The 23145-nt window shown below is 39.7% G+C and overlaps 2 protein-coding genes across 2 annotated transcripts; both read left to right on the forward strand.

Annotated features, from left to right (window-relative positions):
• Nucleotides 1-67: 67 nt before the first annotated feature.
• Nucleotides 68-12015, forward strand: LOC146305688 (calpain-5). Its single transcript, XM_084711885.1, has 14 exons — nt 68-250; nt 752-1062; nt 3613-3796; nt 6425-6556; nt 6678-6889; nt 7322-7514; nt 8293-8474; nt 8873-8950; nt 9555-9969; nt 10047-10169; nt 10264-10460; nt 10937-11055; nt 11166-11302; nt 11400-12015. The coding sequence occupies exons 3-14, from the start codon at nt 3632-3634 to the stop codon at nt 11574-11576; spliced, it is 2130 nt and encodes a 709-aa protein (XP_084568011.1). The 5' UTR covers nt 68-250; nt 752-1062; nt 3613-3631; the 3' UTR covers nt 11577-12015.
• A 2059-nt stretch (nt 12016-14074) lies between these two features.
• LOC146305689 (transmembrane protein 272) lies at nt 14075-22939 on the forward strand. The gene is made up of 5 exons (XM_084711886.1): nt 14075-14181; nt 15860-15945; nt 16060-16110; nt 17106-17312; nt 22392-22939. The coding sequence occupies exons 2-5, from the start codon at nt 15882-15884 to the stop codon at nt 22598-22600; spliced, it is 531 nt and encodes a 176-aa protein (XP_084568012.1). The 5' UTR covers nt 14075-14181; nt 15860-15881; the 3' UTR covers nt 22601-22939.
• Nucleotides 22940-23145: the final 206 nt, after the last annotated feature.

Here is a 23145-nt window from a genome sequence, read left to right on the forward strand (position 1 = left end):
TAAAATAGAAGGCGCTTGCTTGCCTCTTGGTTTCTCAGGTGTCAGGGGCAACACAGTCGACAGCAACAGATACTCCAGGAGTCTGCAGAGGAGACGATAGAGAGGAGAAGAGGGCAAAAGGAGAGGACACCAAAAAGATAAGACAGAAAACGAGAAGAGAGGACACCGTGTTTTGGCTATGTTAGTATGAGGACAGAGGAGAGAGGGACACGAGGAGGGAGGAGGAGAACACAGAGGAGCACCAGAGCAAGTGAGACACACACAGAAACACACACACACACACACACACACACACACACAAGAAAACAGGTTTGTTTATGTTCTCCTGCAGCAGCAGTTTGCACACAGGCAGCGTCAGAGCATCTTAAGTGTCTGAAACTCAAGAGTAATTGTAGCATTTGACATGTGTGCGTCTTCCTCTGATACAGTTGTGTGTTATGTCACTTGGCGAGGTGACTGTCTGTCTATTGTCTGTGAGGAGGCAGATAAAGTTACACTCCTGGAGTGACACCCGGCTCTGTGTGTCACGCCTGTATGCACATGGACACACACGCTCTGCATCAACACTAGAGCCTGTTACGTATACACACACACACACACACACACACACACACACACACACACACAGGATAGTCATAAGAGATGGTGTCATCCCTCTGATGAAGCTGCACTTTCAGCCTCCAGGATCGGTTTTCTTTCTTGAATTTTATTATCTTACATTTGTCCGATGTAATGTCATTTTTTCCTCCAGGTCCAGCGAAACACAAATCTCTGAGTTAAGTAGCTGCTGAAGATGAATCAAACGCTTCTCCTGACTCACTCAGGGGACAGAAGAAGAAAGTGTCAGTCGGCTTTTATCAGCTGACCGTGACGGGGACAAATAAGAACGAGAGACAAATGCCGGATGTTTGTTGCATCAGAGCATGAATGATTGATCTGAAAGATTTGCTGGACTCCCTGAATGACCAAAGGAGGACTCATGGTGCTGGATCCACTGCCTGAGCTCACTGAATAGATTCATCTTAAGGACACAAGTGGATAAACTTCAAGTCTTACTTTAAGGTAAAAGAATTACACTTTATACTCACTAATGTCTATATTTAGTGTGCTGAGGAAAAGCTGTTAGGAAATCTGGAAATCTTTTGATTTGACATTTACACAGGATCAAAACACATTTAGTTGTTTCAAATAAAATAAAACATTTGCTATAACAACTATTTCACCAATGATTTGATCTGTGATGAAAGTGTGGCAGCATTCAGATCTCAAACTGATGACTGATGCTCTTTTAATACACAGACTGACTCTGGACAATCATTTATCTAAGTGTCTAATATTATCTGCTGCTGTCAGAGGATGTTTAGATCAGACGTGTTTGTACATGCTCGAGTATTAAAGCTTATATTTTATAAGAAAATGTCTCTAATTATAGCTGTGAATGTCCAGTGCTTCAAGACTGTGAAGATTGTTTGTACATGTTTTAGTTGTTCAGTTCAGTCTTTATTGTCCTCCATGCAAATTTGCCTCGCAGCATAATGACAAAGACGGACACATCAAAGCTGAATCATCACACAGTAAACAGAATGATGTGATATAAAAAGATGAGCAATTAAATTTGAAATGTTGGAGAAATGCAATTTGGCTTCTCTTCGCATGAGGAATAATTGCAAATAGGTAACTTTGCTATCTGTTTCGGACACTTCAAACAACCTTTACATTGCAGTAGGGATGAAATGATCGCAGGTTTCATGATAAAATTCTAGACGCTCGTTTCAAATTTTAATTATCATTAAATATCATTAGACTCTCTGCAACATCGTGTAATTCTGAAAGTTTGCTGAAACTGAACCAAATTAAAATAACAAATAGAAAAACATCCCACCAAAGACATTTCTGGACAGTTACATCCAAATACAGCAGAAATGTCAATTAATATATGACTCAGATGTGAGTTATTCATAATTGGTGGTCTGTTTGGTTTTAGGTGATCACATGAACTGACAGATTTGATCAAATAATAATTTTGAGTCTCATTTTGGTTGTTCCATTCAACAAAAGTCATAATTTTTTATTTGTTCATTAACCGTTGATTATGAATGAGCGTTTTCTTCCTGTTCAAATGTCTGTGAGCGTAAATTTGATACAAGAAAGACAAAACCTCTCTGATAATTGATGACACTGACTCGCGTGGCATCTGCAAACCGCAGCACCTGCAAGGTTTCATCTCTGCTTTTCCTCTCTGCACAGCGAGGCCCTGAACTGACCCTGCCGTGAACACACACACACACACACACACACACACACACACACACACACACACACACACACACTGCACCTGGCATACTCTTGCCTCACACACGCACACAGCAGTTGATGCTCACATGCACACACACTCAGCTGACCCCAGCAGTTCATATCACTGATGACTAAAACGGTACTATTACCTTACTGCTGTCCTCACACTATCCACCCAACACACACACACACACACACACACACACACACACACACTGACCCTGCCAGGCACCATGTAATCTTTAAGATGTCCACAGATGCTGTTGTACACAAAAGCAAAATTAATGTGCCGTGGTATCTAATAAATGTCGGCTATTCAGTATTAAAGATGATCTGTATGAATACGTAAAATATCAAATATCAGATATAAGAGGGATAAACAGGCACAGAACATAAAATAGGAGTTGTGTGTGTGTTCCTGGATCACAGGTTTAGATGTCTCAGGGTGTGCGACTGAGCAAGCCCATGTACAGTATGGGTGTAGAGTTGTGACTTTTTAAAAACACTTTCACTGATGTGAAATTGGTCACTGTTAATGTTCACTTTTTAAATTTCGACAATGGGCACTTGAATTAGATTTGAAGGGTTCTGTATGTGAGTTTTGTAGCCTGCAGTGTTAACCATAGTGCAACAGTTGCCTTTGTGTCTCTAAAGCTGCGTTTCCACCCAGAGTACCTGGAATCTTTAGTCCCAGGAACTACTTTTCAAGGAACCAAAAGCCTATTGTTGTCCCCTGGAGATGAGGTAAATTAGCCTACTGATGTGTGAAAAAACGATGGCTGTTTTTACACGTAATTTTAACTACACGACTGCGATGATGGTGATTTAAATGAAATGTTGCGTACTTGACCAATCAGAAATTTTCTGTGCCACAAGCCCCACCACCAAAGTTCCTGTGCCTTTGGAAAGTTCTACCCCCCAAAACAGGGACTTTTTTGGAGGGGTAAAATAATGTTCCAAAAACAGATAAAAGATCTGCACTCGTGGGTAAATACTTTTCATGTTTATTGTGAGCAAAAACACAAACCCATTTTAGCTAGAAGTGATAATAAAAGTCAAAATAATGTTCCTGGGTTCCTCCGAAGGTTAGCAGAGCAACTGTGAAAGATATTTGAGTATTTGTCAGAGGAGATGCAACCTAAAATTTTCTTATTACAGCTCACAGACGTTGTTTTGTCCACTTGTTAATCTCAACTGTAATTCCACTGTCAGATTTTGGAACATTGCTGTTATAACTTGAAATAACTTTAATATATATTTTAGAGTTTGGCCACTTCCATATGAACTGTTAATTAATTCTTCTCTTCTCCTCTGAAGCATCTCCTCTGCAGCCGCGATGCCCGAGCGAGTGCACAGTTTCCAGGGTCAGAGTTTTCACAAGCTCAGACGGTCCTGCCTGCGTCGAGGCGCGCTCTTCAAGGACCCCCTGTTCCCCGCCGCCGCCCAGTCCCTCTTCTACAAGAGAGAGCCGCCGCCCGGCGTGACCTGGAAGAGGCCGAGGGTGAGCAACAATAAATAGATTTTATTGGTTCAAACCAGTTCACACAACAACAAAGAGTTATTTTACAAATATATCTCCTCTCCTCACACATCTAAAAGGAGTGGCCCGGTCAGCATGTTTCATTTCCATCAGATTGGGTTAATTAAAGCACTTTCTATTATAGGAGAGGCGTCAGGCACTGAAAGCTGAGCCCTCAGGGAGCGAGTGGCGCGTGCTGCTGATGGACCGCTCTATTGCTGTTTGTGTGTGTGTGTATACAGTTTAGAAAAAGCAGCAGTCAATTTAAATAGTCCAGGTGTTTTTAGACGGTGTTGAGTTGGGTGTAGCTGCATATAAGTAGAGGTGTTTATTGTGGTTACTGAAAACCATGTGTCTTTTAATGGCTGTGATGAAAGAGGAGGTTAAAGTCAAGGTCAAATTATTTATTGTCCAGTATCTATGCCAAAGAAATATATCTTTAACAGTGAAAGGACGTGTTAGGATAAAGATTGTGCACAAATAAACAAAAAGTGTTACGAGACAATCAACAATAAAAGTTTTTAAAAGTATTTAATTGAAATTAGGGATGTAGCAATATCAAAAACTCAAGGTACAATAATACCACAATAAAAAGTCAAGAATATATTTATTGGCAAATTCAAAAACAAGTAAATGACTGGAGAGAGACTGGAAATACAGTTGTTTTCCAAATGTTCAAATTTGACCTTATTCACAGTCATAGCCATCAATCAGCCATGGAAAACCAGTCAGTTCAACAAAGCCGACAGTTATTTATTAAACAAATTAATGTATATCACATTTTTGTCAGTGTTTCCCAGCTGTTCATAACATCAATTCCAAGAAAATTAATTAATTAACGGGACATGGATGGATTGAACAATTAAAACACAAGTTATAACGATGTTAAGTCAAGAAAATAAGTTTTATTTTAGTAGAAATGCATAATAGAGACTACAAAATAATAAAAATAAGTACTTTTTGTCATATTAGATGGCAGCTGTTTTTCAAATGTCTTCTGGTCATTTTTCTCAGGTTTGGAGGCGTCTTTTCTGTCAAAGATTACACACAAACTTGTATAAAATTAGAGATGTCAAATCAAAACCACCAAATTGTTTTCCCAAAAGCTGAAACCAAAATAAATCTTAGAAATTAAAGACTTTTGAGACCTGTTTAATGCCATGTTTAATGAAATTTAATATCTTTTTCATGGAGATATCAGTCAGAGAATGATGGAAAGCTGGGACAGTCATGCCTAAGTACACGTCAGGACTTCTTAGCTGTTCATAACAACAACTTTTAGTAAATGAATCTGTTAAAATGACTTAAGTTAAAATAAGTTAGAAATAATGTTACTGTCTACAGCAGGTGAAAAGAAATATTATAATTGTTTAACACTTTCCACTTATTTTGTGGGAAACTTATTTCAGTGCTTTTTAAGACTCTTCGAGACCTGCAGATCCCCTGAATTCACCACTTAATCTACTACTACTGTACTGAATAAAATCAGTTAAAAAGTCAGAAATGTGTGTGTAGTTTGATCGGTAGTTCATAAAGTTCTCTCAGTATGTGGGTCGAACACCTTCAGAGCTGTTAATGTGAAACCCTGCTGCCTGATTAATCCGCTGATTCAGGGCTGAACAGAAAGGGTTAACGGTATTGTGTTCCTAATGCCCCACTCAGGTATTTTAAGCGTGTATCAACGGGGAGTCGCATGATAGAGTGACATCTGTCGCCTCTCTCTGCTGACACACACACACACACAGAAACTACATCCACTCAGTCAATAACGTCCACTTTACTGTCCACTTCACTGTGTGGCCTCATACGTGTTATAAACTTGATATCATCTCAAGGAAGGTTCACATCTTGTCTAGAGTTACACTCAGAGGTTATGACCACCGGGTGGGTGTTTTCCCTTCGTGCATGTGTGTGTGTGTGTGGGTGGGTGTCCAGCAGCACTTCTACTGTTACGTGACCCTGTCCAAACTGAGATCAACAGGTCCACACAGACAGGATCTGTCTCCTCAGCAGTGCTCTGACACTCTGACTGAATCAGCTCACAGGACTCATAAAACTCTGTGATGATACTGACTGCTGCAAACACTAATCTAACATCTAATCTTCCTCAGATCTCAACTGCAGTCCAGTATAGTAATAAGTGTTTATTTATGATTTTTGATTTGACATTCTAGCTAATGTTAGCAAAATGCAAGCTCAACTATTATTGGAGTACAGAGCAAAAAGGGGCGGGACTTGAGGGGTCAATTAGACGGGCTGATTGGTATGGGGGAATTTTAGTCAGTTGTAAAGGATCTGGAAAATAGCAATCTCATTTAATGTGATTGCTATTTGAAAATTAGTTTAGGAAATTAGACTTATGCTTCATAACATAAGCTGGACCTTGTGTTCACTTGTTTGTTTCACTCATGTGTAAGACAGTCATATTGAATGTCTGTTTGTAAAAAAGATACGATCTTTGAAATAGCAAAATAGAGCAAAATAGAGCTGAAGTGTGAAGATGAAAATGCGAATGTTGCTTCCAATGTGTAAATAAGCAGCTGTTGCTGCCCCCGAGTGGCCATGAAGTCAGTTAATGTAGTCTCTGTTTTCTGTCTGATCTTTCTCCAGGAGATATGTAAGGATCCCCGTCTGTTTGTTGATGGCATCAGCACTCGTGACTTGCACCAAGGCAGTCTGGGTAACTGCTGGATGGTGGCTGCAATTTCCTGCTTAGCATCTGAGCCATCTCTGTGGAAGAAGGTGGTGTATTTGTGTTCCTTTGTACCTTTTCTCTTTGCCGCCTGTCATCCTTTCTTTGTTGCCTTCTTCTTTTTGTGCTCTTTTCATTCCCTCATCTCTTCATCCGTTCACCTTCTCCCAGGTGATCCCCGACCATGTGGACCAGGAGTGGAATCCAAAGCATCCCGACCTGTACGCGGGAATCTTCCATTTCCGGTTCTGGAGACTCGGCCGTTGGATGGATGTAGTTGTGGACGACCGACTGCCTGTCAGCGCCGATGGAGTGCTGCTCTTCTGCCGCTCAGCCACACCACGAGAGTTTTGGAGCGCCCTGTTGGAGAAGGCCTACGCCAAGTAAGGGCTCTGCAGGACCGAGGTCTTCTTCTAGACCTCGCAATTTATGTCCTGTGCCAACTCAGGAAGTAATGCATCCTGAGTAATCAGGCAGAAAGCAAAGTGTGGACGTTGGGATTGTGCATGGGTGTGAAACGTGAAGCAGAAGTTTTAGTTGTCTTACCCTACTTTATTTACTATGACCAGTCTTTTCCTAAAATAACCATACTGTAACTATCTGCCATCTAACATCTGAGAAACTGCTAATAACAACATAACCACATATACTACCACTACTGAAAATAGATGCAGTTTAATTAGACATGCACTAAGCAGCAAACAGTCAAATGTTATTTTATCTCTTGTTGCTCTTGAAAAACAAACACAGATGGAAAAGGGAGAAGAGGAGCACAGCCGTTAATCACTTAGTCGGTCTATCTGATTTCTCTCTAGGCTAAACGGCTGCTATGAGGCCCTGGAGGGAGGAAACACCACGGAGGCACTGATCGACTTCACTGGTGGGGTTTCGGAGCCCCTCAGCCTGGATCGTGAGGCCCTCAGCCTGCACAGCGACCAGAGGAGGGTGTTCTTCCAGACGCTGGCCAAGGCCCACGAACGCAAAGCCCTCATCACCTGCTCCATACGGGTAGGACCCAGTATCCCTGAGTTATCTTAAATAAAAAGACATGTATAATGGCTGGGTTGCACCAGCAAGGATTCTTTTTTTTTTTTTAAACCTAATTAAATCATGTTTTAATCAAGTTGCTCTACAGTATGTGGCCAACAAGTTTTTCTTAAGGAGGACATTAGAGCATCTCTGCTGAGCCATGAGACCATGCTAACTAGGCTAACTAACTTTTTAGTTAGCAAGCAAACAGTCTAACTCATTAGCTAACATTAGCTAGCAAACAGTGCAATATTTTTTAAAAGCTTTCTAGCTAATGATAGCTAGCAAACAGTGTAACATTTTGTAATTTTTTTAGCTAAATTTAGCTTGCAGACAATGTAACATTTTGTTAACCTATTAGCCAATATTAGCTAGCAAACAAAGCAATGTTTTGTTAAATTTTAGCGAGATAGCAAACAATGTCATGTCAGAAGTTTCCTCTCCTCTTTTATACTTACTGGGTCCCATCAGCACTTGAATTTGCTTACTTTTTAAAAAAATAATTTTAATTTTAATAATAAACTCCATATTAATTAAACCTAAGGTTTGGTTTAACTCAATAAATCAAATCAATAAACTTGGATTTACTAAACAAGAGATTTTAATTCTGCAGCAGAGCTCTGCTAAATTTTAAATTTGGATTTTCATTTTAAACTTAGTTTTGCTGAACTCTGATTTGAACTAATCTTACTTGTAGATTAAATTAGTCTTTGTTGGTGTTAATGCATTCAGTTTCAGTATATGTGACATTTCTCAGCCAGCAGAGGGGGAGACAGTGGAGTCAGTGATGGACTGTGGTCTGGTGCGAGGACACGCCTATGGGATCACAGCGGTGAGGAAGGTGAGGCTGCTGCAGACGGGCGAGATGTCCCGACTCTTCATGGTGCGCATGAGGAACCCGTGGGGGACCACAGACTGGACGGGTGCCTGGAGTCAGGGGTGAGGGTACTCTGAACTCTGTAACTGGCTTCATCTGCCACATGTTTGACTGCTGAGTACATCATAGATTTTGCTGGAGCTGTGGGAATAAAGCCTCTGCTGACATTTAACAGTGTCAGTGTGTTTTACAACATTTTATAGTGCCACTGCAACTTTTTCTGGACAATTTCTGACATTTCACAATAGTTTTGGAATTGTTTTACGAGGCGACATCTGCCATTTACATTATGAGAGTCTGAGAAACTCTGAAAATGGTCAAAATGGACCCATAAATGTTTCCAGAAGTTAAAACACTACTTGTATTTTTCATATGTCATTTCCAGTGTGTTGAACCTTGCAGCACTGTGTTTTTTTTCCCTGCTGCTTTTGACATTATTGTGCGTTCACGCCCCCTGTAGGTCGCGGCAGTGGCAGCAGATGAGCCGTGCAGAGAGGGAGAAGATGGGTCTGGTTGTACGAGATGTTGGGGAGTTCTGGTAGATTTTCATTTTTTATTACTTGTTTGGGTCCAAATTATTCTTCATATGGAAGCCTATTTCTGCCAAAGTGATGAAAAAAAGGAATTATAATGAGAAACATTCTCAAAATAATGGTACCAACTCATTATTTTGATAAAGTTATTACTCTACTTTTATTACTTTTATTACATACTCAAACATTGTTAGATACTAACTCATTATTTTTTGGATAATTAAGTTGAGATATTATGTATATTATTTTGAAATGCTAATTAACTACTTGTTCTGAGATACTAAGCCATTACTCTGAGATAATTTAGTTATTTTGAGAAACTGTCAGATTATTTTGTGGTACTAAGTCATTATTTTTAGATATTAAGTCATTGTTTTGTGGTCCTAAATCATTATTGTGTGATACTAAATTGTTAATTTGAGATATTAAATCATTATTACAAGAATATTTCTTTTTTATGACTGACAGACATCAGGAGAATTTGGAATTTCAATACCTTCCAATAAAGTTGCTACTTTCCCTGTTGTCCTCATAGAATAATAAATTAAAGTAGCATGATTTATATGCATATATCTCATTGGTTATTCTGATGCTAACTTGTTTCCTCAGGATGGATTTCGAGGATTTCTGTCACTACTTCACAGACGTGGTGGTGTGCTGGCTGGTGGAGAGGGCTCTGCTGTGGCCGAGCTCTCACTGGAGGGAGGTGCACCGCTACGGGGAGTGGGCTCCGGCTCCCGCTTCCCCGGGAACGCCTCCACCCACCGTCCTCCACAGCAACCACACGCTGAGCCTGGGGAGGAACAATGCCAAACCTGGAGGGACCAAGCAGAGAGGAAACCGGAAGGAGGCCAGACTCGGGGAGAGTCAAGAGGGAGGAAGGTGCAAGCGAGATAAGGCTGTGAAAAAAAAGACACAGGAAGATGAAGGTGGAGAGGAGGGAGGATGGGAGGCTCACATGGATAAGAGGAGTCGATGTGGAGGATGCATCAATCACAGAGACACTTTCCTGCACAATCCACAGGTAACACTGAGGCGGAAAGTCTTAAATATTTTGATGAGTGCGAGAACTTTGACCATTTTTCTTTCTTTTCTTCATAGTTCATGTTTGAGTTGAGAGGCAAAGAGGAGGAGGTGCTGATCTGTCTGCAGCAGGAGGACAGGAGGATACGGAGGAAAGATGGAGGCGGAGAAAACCTGCCAATCGGTTTTGAGGTGCTGAAGGTGAGGAGTTCATGGACCAAAATGTGAACACACACCTTTCCATTTTGCACAGCAACTTAATTTCCTTCCTCCCTGCCTTGCTGGGGCCCTGCAGGTGGAGGTGAACCGCTGCAGCCGGGTGCAGTGCGTGGTGGAGCAGGCGGCCAGCTCCGTCTACATGGACTCCCGCAGCGTGACCCTGAGGGGAACTCTGGCTCCAGGTCGATATGTCGTGCTGCCGACCACCTTCCTGCCAGGCGCCACAGGACGCTTCCTACTACGACTCTTCTCCCATTCCCACGTCAGACTCAGGTGTGGCGCTCATAAAATTTGTAAAAATATGAGCTCAACATAATGTGAGATCCTTGTCAAAATTCTGCGCTCAGTTTTCAATCAAACTGCATGTATAGTTCTGTGATGATGTGTCTGATATCTTGTGTTTATGAGCTTTCTATTAAAATGACCAAGTGGAAACTGATTCATTAGGTTTGTTAGTGTTTGTAGTGTTATATACTCTTGCAATATGTGTATATTTTACTGAGAGAACAATTAACAAAAATGCTAGGAAAGATAATAAATAACACATAAATGAGGAAAAAATACACAAGAAAAACCTAATAATAATAATAAAGGGTTCATTTGCTCCACTTTTGTTTATTTTCCTAAATCATGTTTTTGTGCCTCATAAAATCATGTTTTTTATTCTGCAATCTTACTGATCTATTCCTCAGCCTGCATGCCAAAGTTCAGGTGATTTATTTAGTTTTTTTCTTTCTTTGTCTGTGTAGGGAACTGAGGGAGGATTTGCCGTCTCCCTCCGTCTTCCAGTGTTTTCTACCTCAACCCTCTGTGGTGACCACAGTCCACCTCCGCAGGGCGTCAGGACTCAGCTCTCCCAAACAGACAGGTGACTTACAGCACAACACCACGTCTCCTCTGATTTTACAGTTTGAAGAAGAAAGAAAAACACACCTGAGGAAACACATATGTAGCTTCCTTACCAAATAAATTCTCCAGCTCCAGATGTTTACGCCATTGTGCGCTGTGAGAACGACACCATCAGGACACGAGTTTTCAAGGCGGATGGAAACCCTGAGTTCAACCTCAGAACCATCTTCTACAGGAGATACCCCGACACACACATCTCTGTTGAGGTCTGACACACTCATATGCATATACACTCTCACACACACTCTCACTATACGCACACACACACACGCTCAGTCCTCGTCTGCGTCTCGCTGTGTGCAGGTGTGGAGCCGAGGTCTGCTGTGGGACTCGGTGCTCGGCACAGTTCGACTCCAGACGGCCGATCCCGAGAGGAGCCGGAGCCACGTGATCGACCTGCGAGGCGGCCGGTCCCACTCGGGGTATCGGCCGTGCGTCTACGTGGAGACGTCCTCCAGCGTCTGCCTCACAGACTTGTGACAGCATGGTCTGGTCGTTACCCTGGCAACTATCAAGCTGCATGGCAACTGCTTTCCACTCAGGTGGAAAGTGATGGACAAACAAAGGTGCTGCAGTTCAAGTGACTGATTTTGCATTTATAGATGTACTGTAAAAACTGAGCAGATGTTGTCTCAGCGTAGTGACTGTTCAGAGTAATAAAGTTTCTGTTATTTAAAAGATGTTTTGTGGTGATCTGCTGGTCAGACATGCAGGTGAGTTCAGCAGTCTGTCTACAAAAAAAAACTGAAACTGCTGCCAAAATAAGTGTTTTGTGTGTTAATATATTTATTGTTTTATCAGCATTGTCGTTGTCATGTGTTTTCTTGCTGTTGTTGTTGCTTTCGTTAAAAATTGTCATATAATTTTTACTATAATTTATGTCGTTAATATTCATTTGCATTTGTGTTTTGAAAACATTTTCTTATAATTAAATAATCAACATTGTGTGAGTGTTTTTTTTTATTATAGCAAAATATACAACTGATAAAAGGTTCAGTGGGTAAGATTTACATGAATCTTTTGGCAGAATGTAGCAGAAACGGAATATAAAATTCAGAAGTATGTTTTCATTCGTGTATAATCACCTGAAAATAAGAATTGTTTTGCTTTCGTTACCGTAGATTGAGCCATTTATATCCACAGAGGGTGTTGGTTCTCTTCCACTGAGTCCTCCATGTTAAACCACCATGTCTCTGCAGGGGAGACACCAGAATGGACAAACCAGCCATGGGCTGGTGTCATGGCCACTGTAGATCTTCGAAGGGGAACGTTAGGTGACAGTTTACATTTTGCAAACAAGAGGAGGTCGAGGTGGAGAATGCATCAATCACAGAGAAAAGTGCCACATTTTCCCTTTGGGGGAACACAGATTTGCTGCAGTACAACAGATTTGCATCCCTGCACATGTTTTGCCGACTTCAGATTTCCTCATATCTTTATGTGATTAGACAAGAGTAAGATCAATCATCAGAAAATGTGCACTATTGAAGTGAAGTCTTGTGAGAGTGGATGTCTGAGACAACAGACAATAAAAGAGCAAAAACATATTGCTTGTATACTTTCTTTAAAAAGATATTTTTCATATCTTCTTTGTTTATTGAGACACGCTGTCACAGACTGCAGCTGATACTGTACTGATACTGAAAATACTGTGCAGGCAGTACTGTATGCGGCCACAGCTACTCTAAGCCACACCTACCAATGCAAACTACACAAACTAAAGATTAATGGCCACTTCTCTATCAGTCCTCATTTGACAGCATTTGTTTATTATGAGCCAGAGCCAGTTAGAACTGAGTGCCTCTTTGAGAGTAAAGTTAAACTACCGTTAGCTGTTTGAAGTGTTTCTGTGTATCCAGCTAATTTATCTGCATTTAATGCCGCTTTCTAACATTTAGGCCTGTGACTTTTAAACCTCTGTTCGTTCATCCACAGCTTTTATTCTATTTTATTTTATTTTTGTTCCAAAGAAGTCAAACAGGCAGCTGCTGGGTATGTTTTAAGTTTCAAATGTAGTTTCCAGGCAGTTGTACACACTCAACACTTTATAATGTTTGATTGTTTTATTAACATTTAGTTTCAATCACTGTTTGAGTATTTTTTTCTTTCTTTTTGCCAAAAACACATGGTCAAAAAAGTGCTTTGCAAAGTACAACACAAGTATTTTATCTCCATGAACAGACTATCTATCAATAGATTTAATGAGTATGAAAACTGAAAATGAAACTATTTGTTGACAGATTGTTTCTTCAATAAGCCCCGCCCTCCTTAGTTAATGGTTAAACTCCCAGAGTAAACTGAGAAGTCTGTCTCAAGCTGACTTTGTACATGTTTATCTGACACAGTTTAATATGTAAAGCTATTTAATGGTTGCATATGATATAATGCTAATTCTAAAAGAGTAAGTAACAAAAATTTAGAGCTATAATGTGTCAGAGTACATTACTTTTTCATTTATTTTATGTATTTAATATTCATTTGTGTAGGGACAAATATAGCATAACCCAGAGCATTTATATCTTAAACTAATTTACAATTTCAAAACACACACTCAACAATAAATAAACACATTAAAAATACAGGAACAAGAACAATATATGACACAAACTATAGCATTTTACATTTTGAAGTAATTTACTTGAGTATTTTGCATTGTCTGCTACTGTATATCTCCACTACAATTCAAACACTGTATTTTATTTACTCCACTTATTTACTACTACATTTATTTTATGACTTAAATTACTTTGCATATTCATTGAAGCTACTCTGCAGAAGTCCCACATTTACTAACTGGAAAAAATAAAGCGTTTAATGCGTCAATGATATTCTGCAAAATGAGAACTTTACTTTTTTTTACTTTGAGGGTAATACATTTTCACTTTTACTGAAGTAAGATTTTGAATGCAGTGACGTTTACTTTTCCTACACCGTTGAATTACGACATCTGGACTTTTCATTATGGGAATCAGCTGACCGCGTGAACGTCTCTCTGAGCGTGCGCGCTCCCGAGAGGCGGAGGCTTGGCATGTGAAGGCGCGGCTGAGTGTCAGAAACAGAGCGGAACAGGGGAAGCAAACTGAAGGTACGTGTTGGAGCATTAAAACAAGACTTTACACCACTTTATTCCGTTTTAATTTGTAGACGAAGCCTGTTATCAGACAGCAGAAGTTGACTTTGTGGCTGCGTGGTCAAGGGGCGAGGCGGGGATCCTGTAAAAAAAAAAATAAAAAAATAAAACAGAAAGTAAAAAGCGAGATCTCAAGTTTGTTATCGCTTGTGGTTTGACAGCATTTGTTTAACGTTTGAGTCAGGTTTTGTTCAAGGTTTACACACTGTTAACAGTGTTGCTTTTGAATTTTAATCGAGTGGAAAGTGCTTTAAGACTGTTTTTTATCTGCTTCTGCTTAAAAAAACTTTTAAATTGCGAAATGTGGGCTTATTTAACCATAAATCATTTACAATGTGACCAGACCACAGTTTTCTTTAATTTCGTGCCTGTATTTCCTCGTGTTGTCTGTTTTTAACATGCAGTGCACAGGTTTTCACTTGTTGTTGCTATTCTTGTCATATTGGACAAACTGGCTTTGCTGGGAATGCAGTCAAACCTCTTGGCTGTAATTCACAGAGTATCTTTGTTAAAGCAGCAGTGATGCAGGCTGGTTTGTGGACATTGTGTCTTCTGTCTCTCACTGTAATCCTGTTTTCAGTCTGTGCTGGACACTCATAATTCAATTGACTTTAGGCTGCTGGGGTGGATTGTGGTTAAGTCACATTCATGAGCGTTCACATGCATGGACGAGGTGTTTGTGCGTCATTTGTGGTTCCTAAAGGGATAGTACACCCAAAAATGAATATTTAGTCTAAATCTAATCACCCTCCTGTCAATTGAGTAAACACAGCAAAATGTTTACTGTTTAAGGCTTTGCCAGTTTGCCTGTTTTCTACCAATTGACCATCAAATATTTAGAAGTTTTGAACTACATGGTTAGACAAAAGGCCCGTCAGCAATTTGAAGATGTCACCTGAGGCTCAAGGAACTTGTGCTCTGCATTTTTGCACTTAAAATATCTGGGGTTCTCAAAGGTTCAGTGACTGAGATTTGGTTGAGAGCCGCACCTTAAAAGCCCTGAACTTGTCGTAGGATTTGTTATTGGTCTCATAATGATGGCGTTTAACATGAAGTTCCTTGAACACCAAATTCACATGTTTGCAGTGAAGGCAGATGACTTAATCTGGTCCGTCAAAGTAAAACCTCCTCTTCTCCTCAGCTATACACACTTCCACATTTCACTGCAGAGTTGTCCACCAAATTTGCTAACTTAATGATGACAGTGCTTAAGTCCAGCGACACTGGTGTAAAGTGTAAATTTCAGCACAATACAATATTATATCTGGACAATTTTATGTGAATGATATTTAAACAATGATATGATATCTGCCGATATCATGAAACGATTTTGATTTGATTCAGGTCTGAGATTGATTTCAGACATCATATGTCCATTTAGCACGGTTAAATTTACGTCAGCTGGATAAAATGATCCTCCCAGTAGAAAAGGTAAATCAGATATTGCCTCAGAAGGACACAGGATAAAGGTAGCTGTTGTCATCTCATCTTTTAACACTTAAAACCTTTTCTTTGTCTTCGTGAAACGTCACTGTCAGCTTTCAGCGTGCAGAGTTTTGTTCTTTAACAATGTAGACGATGTTACAATGAAACCTACATTCCTTTCTCTGTTTTTTTTTATCTTCCTCTGTAGGTTAGAGTCCTCATTAGCCATAATGTCGAGCACTGGGCTTATTCGAAACATCCGTGACCCTCCTCAACCCTCAGCACCGATACTAGGTGAGCACAGCTGACGCTCAGCATCAAACACAGTCCTGTCATAGTTTGGTTATTGACAGAAAATATGCTGAAAGTATGTGTGCATGCATCTAAACCTGTTCTTTCTTCTCACAGCATGTTCAAAGATATTTCTTTGTGTCATGCCCATCGCTCAGATCGCAATTGGTGAGTGACTGACACACATCTACATACATTTTTCTAAATGTTTGAATGAAATTCCTGCAGCATTAAAGCAGTGGTTTCACGAATTTTATTAAACTTGTGGATAAACTATTTCCTTAAAGGGATAGATCCGATTATTTAATGTGGAAGTTGATGAGGTAGTCAGTGTATTAGCCACAGTGGATGCCGGTTGGTTTGGAGAAGCAGAAAAGAATATTCGCATGGAAGCTAAGCAATGTACTGCCGTGGACAGGGTTTGAAAAAGGTCTACCTAAGAATATATATATATGTATCAATATTAGTTTAAGTGTAAGGTATATTTAGTGTATTCTCTCTGTTTTACTTTGCTGTTAGAGAGACCTTTCCAGTGGGAATCCACTGTTATAAGAACTAAATATTGCTCTCTCAGAACTCACCAAACTCCATTGGCAAAATCAGTCATTTTTACCTTTCAGAACACAGGAGTTGCCGGTCTATCGCTGCCTCAATCTGTTCGTTTCTCTGAGTTATTGTGTGACTTCGGTGAGACTGAACTGACCTTTTAAAACACTGAAGTCACCTAATAACAGAAACAAACTAACAGATCAAGGCGGCAGCAGACCAGCAGCTCCTGTGTTCTGTGAGGTAAAATTATTGATTTTGCCAATGGAGTTTGGTTGGTTTGGAGAGAGTGGCATTTGGCTTATATAACGGCTGTTTCCTTATTGAAAAGGCTGTCTGATGGCAAAGTAAAGCAGTGAAAATATTTAAAATGTAGCATACACTTAAACTGATATTGATTTTTTTAGTTTGACCTTTTTTAAATGGCTGAAATACCTTTTGCTGCTGACCCCGCCCACAGCAGTTCATTGCTTAGCTTCCATTCTTCTCTGCCTCTCCTTGCTATATACTGTCGGTAATAAACTATCAATAAACACCTCACACAACTTCACATGATCCAAACTGTGCATTTAATATTGCTAAAATGTGGCTTGATTAATCTCCTGTCTTCACCCCAGGTGCGGTCCATCTGCACGACTGTCCGCGGCAGCGCTACATCCCCATCTATCTGATCGTGGCGGGAGTGTTCGGGCTGGTGCTGGCGCTGCTCTCCTGCCTGCCATGCGCCCAAAAGCCGAAAGACGGCGAGTCCAACCCGCTCAGTCCAGTCTGCGCCGCCTGGAACTCGTTGACATCTTTGTTCCTCTTCTGCTGGTTTATTGCTGGTGAGTTTTAACAGCTGATGAATCAGGCACGACTGAAGACAGTGCAGGAGACATTTAGTGTATTTGACGTTATTCCACAGCTAAGAAACTTTTTGACTGTGGTTGGCAGGTGTTTGTTTAAATTGTGGTTTTGGGAAACCTCGAACAGAGTTCTGGCCAACAGTCAAACCACCATCCTGACTTCACATCAGTGAGATTAAATATTAACACCTCGCAGTATGAAGCAATACAGTTCAGCAGCACCACAAACTGCAGCCTCCAACATGATCATACAGTTTTACAGGGTTCCTACATAGGAGGAAAAAAGGTCTGGATGGAACGAAACTATTCTGTTTTATAAAAAAAAATAAAATTCCTAACTTCTATAAGTAGATTGATCATACAGAATGTTTTTCATGGTGTTTGGAGCAGGCAGGAAATGCAGCCAAAATCTTAGCCACTGCATGAGAAGCCGCGGTGAGGCTGATGGTGTTGAAAGCAAGATAAGAGGTTTGGCGTGCAACGGAACGCTACATCTGCACACATCACAGCCTACAAAACAGCACTGCCACAAGTGTTATCTGTTCCAAAGCCGGATATCCGTTACCAAATTAGTTTGAGATAAAATGCACCAATGTCTTTGAATTGCACATATACACAGCATCACAAATAACCATTTATTAAGCTTGTCTGAACATTTATGATTTAGACAGTGATGTACTTTTCAGAAAAGTAAAAGGGGGCCATCTTTTTCCGCGTAAGGAATCTCAGTTATCTTAAGTCTATAGTGAAGCTGATCTAATTTTAAAAACCTTTTAAAAAACAATCTTATTATTTTGTAGCTATGCTACATATTCAAATGTAGAAAACTGTGTATATTTGTTCCCCTTTTCAGATGTTTTCAGATGATTTAAGTTTACTTTTTGTCCCTAAACAGGTTAAAAATGTATGTTACACACAGTATAAAGACTGTTGGTGTGTTGTGCTGTAATACAATACTTTGATATCATATAAATATTGCATGACACAGTCATCGTTATCAGTATGGGATACAGTCCACATCTGTGCATTTCCAATGAGCTCCAGTTTACAGTAACTAACAACCCAGCTTCCCAGAGTCAGATTGTAAACTGAGGTTGGGTTGCACCAAGCTAGCTAGCAAACAATGTAATGTCTTACTAACCTTTTAGTGAGCTAGCAAACAATATAACATTTATTTGGCCAACTTTGTAGCTAGCTAGCAAACAGTATAATGTCTTATGAACCTTTTAGCGGCCTAGCAAACAATGTAATGTTTTATTAACTTTTTATCTATCTAGTGAAGGATGTAATTTGTATAGCTAGCTAATAAACTAGGCCACTTTTAAGGAATACAGAACAGTTTTTACTTATCTTTTATATTTATTATGTCCAGCACTCAAATTTATTTTTTATTTATTTTAATTAAGGTTATGTTCCCCATCATGCACTCTGAGGAAGAGCATAGAGCTCGAAACTTCTCGCTAATAAATTGTCATACGGGAGCTCTTTTGGTGTGTGGATCTTGCGTTCTCTGTTTTTATGCCCCATCATGTGCTAGACAATGATTACTCTATGATTTAATGGCGTCTAGTGCCGTGATTTGTTTGGACTTTCAATGGTAAAAGTTTTGTACCTGAATATTCCATGAATTATATTATACAATAAAAGACATGTTCAATTTGGTCATCTGAAGAATCAGTTTAAGAGGAAGAAACGTGGACATGTGATATGTGGGAACTTTGTGGGAACAGGACATACATTTCTGTAAAGGAGTCATATTTTGACTCATGATGATAAAAACTTCCTCCGACCCACAGACTTGATGATTTAGCTCATGTGAAAGACTCGGGTCATATTAAGATAGAGAGAAAATCAGGAAATGATCTCACTATGAAACTCAAACAGCTACTTTATAGCTATAGCTTTTCACCTGTTCTAGCTAGCAAACAATACAACATTAAGGAATACAGTTTTCTATACTTATTAGGTCCAGCACTCAAATATATCATTTGTTCATTTTAATTTGGGATTTACTAAACTGAGATTAGTTTTTAATTGTGCCACAGAGAGCTGTTGTATCTTCCTTCTTATTTTTCTTCATTAAAATGCAGCAAAAACCATAAGACAAAATTTCACCAAAATTGGCAAGTGGGTTGCAAATTCCACCCGTTCCACACATTTACGTTTTTTGCAATTATTCTGAAAACGGGTTAGCCTAGACTCAAAATTATTTTGCCATTTTAACTGGTCGATTCATCTGCATCTTTTCTCAATTAGTCTTCCGCTTTTAAAATGTCAACTTATGTGATTTTCTCCTCAGTTTTATCAAAATCCTATTTTCAGGAACAACTAAGACCGTTGGGTCACTCGTCTTGAAAATGAGTCAGCATCATCTACAGACTTTGCTGATCTAAGGCTATCAAAGAAATTTTGATTTGTCAATCCGTTTGGATTTATGAGCCAATGAAATGTGGTAATAATTGCTGATCAGTCAAACTGTACGACCACAGTGATATTTAATATCTTGCTGTAATTTGTACGATACGCACTTTTTTTCATGTAACCTTTGATCATATTTCACAAAAATATTTCACAATACACTCAAGGAAAGCAGGTTGTTGTGTGATAGAGTTGTGCCTCGAACAGTTAAATTTCTGTGTGTTACAGAGCATTAAATTATTTACTGCGCTTTATTAATTGTCTGCAGAACTAAGTTAATGTTTAGTATCAGCTGATGTCAGGGGCAGCTGTGTTCTCCTGAATGCACGTTAACCATAAGGCCACAGGTTCAAATCCCCCAACTAGATAATGTAGCAGTAGCAGATAGATTGTGGATCCCCTCCTCCTTTACTCAGGCATGTATAATAACACTCATTTACTTAAAGGAAATGTTGTAACATCTGGTTTTAACCGTTATCTCAAAAACAGCTCGACATAGAGCCATAATGTTTCATAACATTAATCTTTCAAGTAATCAGCATCTCATCTTCTGTTGTTGAAATGTCTCTTTCGCAACCCGCCAGGACCCCATTAAAACCTGCTTGCAGGTCTTGTTTTAAACTTGTTTTTGCTAAATTCTGATTAAGACATTATAACTTAGATTAAATTCATCTTTGTTGGCGCACCACGGTCTGACAGTAGAGTTGCTGCTGCGACATCGTCAGAGTTCTGAGACACAAATATTTCCTGTTTTGTCAAAACTCACAGTAATTGCACTGATAAGTAAAATGAGAACACAACAGTAAGAAAGTGTTTACACTGTCTGTCTGGGAGTGTACTGGTGAAATCAGTACGCAAATATGATTGAGTGCATGGTCAACCACAGCTGCATGGATGTCATATGATATATGAGCTCGCCTTCCTCTTCCTCTCTGTTCTCCATGCTGCTTTTTTAATTTCTTTTTTTCTTTGCCAGCACGGTAAAAGTCACCTGAGGCCTCTGTCATTGTTTTATGCTCTGACACATGAGTGAAGTGTTAGGTTTGAACAGGTGCGGCACGAGTAAGAGCTGTGGTTAATAAGGGTGTGGCACTATGTAGGCCAGTGTTTACAGGTGAACAAAGTGTGCCAAGTGATGTGATTTGTGCTCAGACATTTGCAAAAATGTGATTTAGAATTTGCGACTGAAAACAAATGCTGAGAGTTTAGTGGTCTGGAGTCTTGAGTGTATTTAATGGAGAGAAACTGTAATGTTTTAGGGAAGTTTTTGGCCCCTAAATAGGCCGCAGTTATATACAATATAAAGACTGTTGCTTTATTGTACGATAATACAGTACTGTGAACACATCATATAAATATTGCACAATCATTGTATCAGTGTCAGATACTCATTTGTCTTTCCATAGAGCTCTACCTCACAACCCAACTTCTCAGAGTCAAACTTAAAACATCTTGTTGAAAGCTGCATGTTTTCAGAATTGTGTCCATAGTTCCATATTTTGTTTGTATGCAGCGAAGGAAAACTTTGAGCCAAACTTTGAGTTAGATAATGAACACGTTGTAGTAACACGTGCGGGCCACTAGATGTCCATCTGTGTCTGTTAAGATTTCACACGCTGTTTTTAAGTTGGCACAAAATCCTTTAGGCGTGCAGTCAAATATCACGCTGTATAAAGCGGCCACGAAAAGTTTCAGCCACAAAAATATGTAGCCATTGTAAAGACAGAACATTAGACATGAGCAGTTACAACAGACGTAAATAAAATAAAAATAAAAACTAGAATAAAAGAATGAAAATTTAATGAAAATGGAGTGACAGAAATATAATAATAAAGCAACAACAAAATGATTTAAGATACATTCATATGAACAACAGAATTAAAAATTACAAATAATGCAGTTAAATTATCCTAGGAAACAGAGAATAAAAAAACAAGCTTATTATAAAATAATAAAGACTTACAGTTGACCAATAAAAATAATAAAACACATGGAAAATAAAATAATAGAGAAGACTGGCAAACCAGCAAAAGAGTTCTGCTCGCAGAAGACACAGAAATATATTTCACTGGACATTATGAAATTAGATAAGAAGACCTGACGGCTGCAGAGTGTTGATATTTTTAAAAGAAAAACTCAAAACCTACCTTTTTAGCCCGGTGTTGAATTAAACTTTTTAAAATGTATTTATCTATCTATTGCCTATTTATTTATACATTTAGTCTGTTTGTTGTTAGTTGGTGTTTCCTCACTTGGGATAGCGTTTCCTCGGTTTAGTTAATGTTCCTGTTTTCTGTGTGTGGGAGGAAGTGGGGGGGTGGGATGTTTGTTTGTGTGTGTGTGTGTGTGTGTGTGTGTGGGGGGGGGTTATTGTATGAAGCACTGTGTGTTTTGTTTGTATGAAAAGTGCTATATAAATAAAGTTTGATTGATTGATTGAACATTGTGAGTTTGATTAGATAGTTGTCATTAATCAGCGTGATAAATAGATAATGTTGCATCAGTGCCTCTCTTCATGTTTAACAGTCAACACTGTCATCTTATATCTTGTCTCTGTTTCATTCATCGCTGCTACAAAGCTGAGATCTGTAACTGTAGATGTGAATCTGATGGGTTTCGTTGGTTTCCTGTCTTGTCCAGGTAATGTGTGGATCTACTCTATTTACAAGCCCAACTTCGACAAGAGCACAACAGACGTGGACCCCTACTGCGACAGGACGCTGTACCTGTTCGCCTTCTGGATCACCACCCTGGTCTACATCCTGCTGGGTCTGTTCCTGATAGGCGGCTGCTGTACCCTCTGCTGCTTCTGCCTGTGTGGACGGGCCGATCCTGACGACGACGTCTAGAGACGAGCGGACCGCCGAGGAGGCAGGATGCGGCTCGTGGGGCTGCGCGTGATGCTGTTAGTCTTTTCTGCTGCACATACCAAGGCCAAAGTCACACTTTCTTATTGCAGCTTTAAGGTTATCCTCAGCAGGTGTCAGAAGAGAAATGGGCTGCAGTGTAATCCTTATCCAAACCATTAAAATACGACTAGCGTGCTTGTTTTTGTGCCTCACTGCTCAGATTGCCTGCTAACATTATGGGATGGATTCCTACAGAGATAGAAACAGACAATGTACTGCTCTCGCCAAACGTACAGAAACAGTTATTTTAACACCATAAAACACACTTTATTCAAACTCAAATTCCTGGTTCGTCTTTTCACTGTTTCAACAACCGCCAGCTCTGATTGGTTGAAATAATTCACCGTGTTGGATGTGAAAATATTCTGGCTCCACACACCGTTTCTCCCCGCTGCTTCTCTGATGTCCGACCTCCCTCTCGCTCCTCTCCTGATATTTCCACATCCATAATACTAATACGATGAATTAAGGGTTTATTTCAGCCA

Source organism: Lutjanus erythropterus, chromosome 23 (genome assembly GCF_056507025.1).
Source record: "Lutjanus erythropterus isolate fLutEry1 chromosome 23, fLutEry1.hap2, whole genome shotgun sequence".
Lineage (NCBI taxonomy): Eukaryota > Metazoa > Chordata > Actinopteri > Lutjaniformes > Lutjanidae > Lutjanus > Lutjanus erythropterus.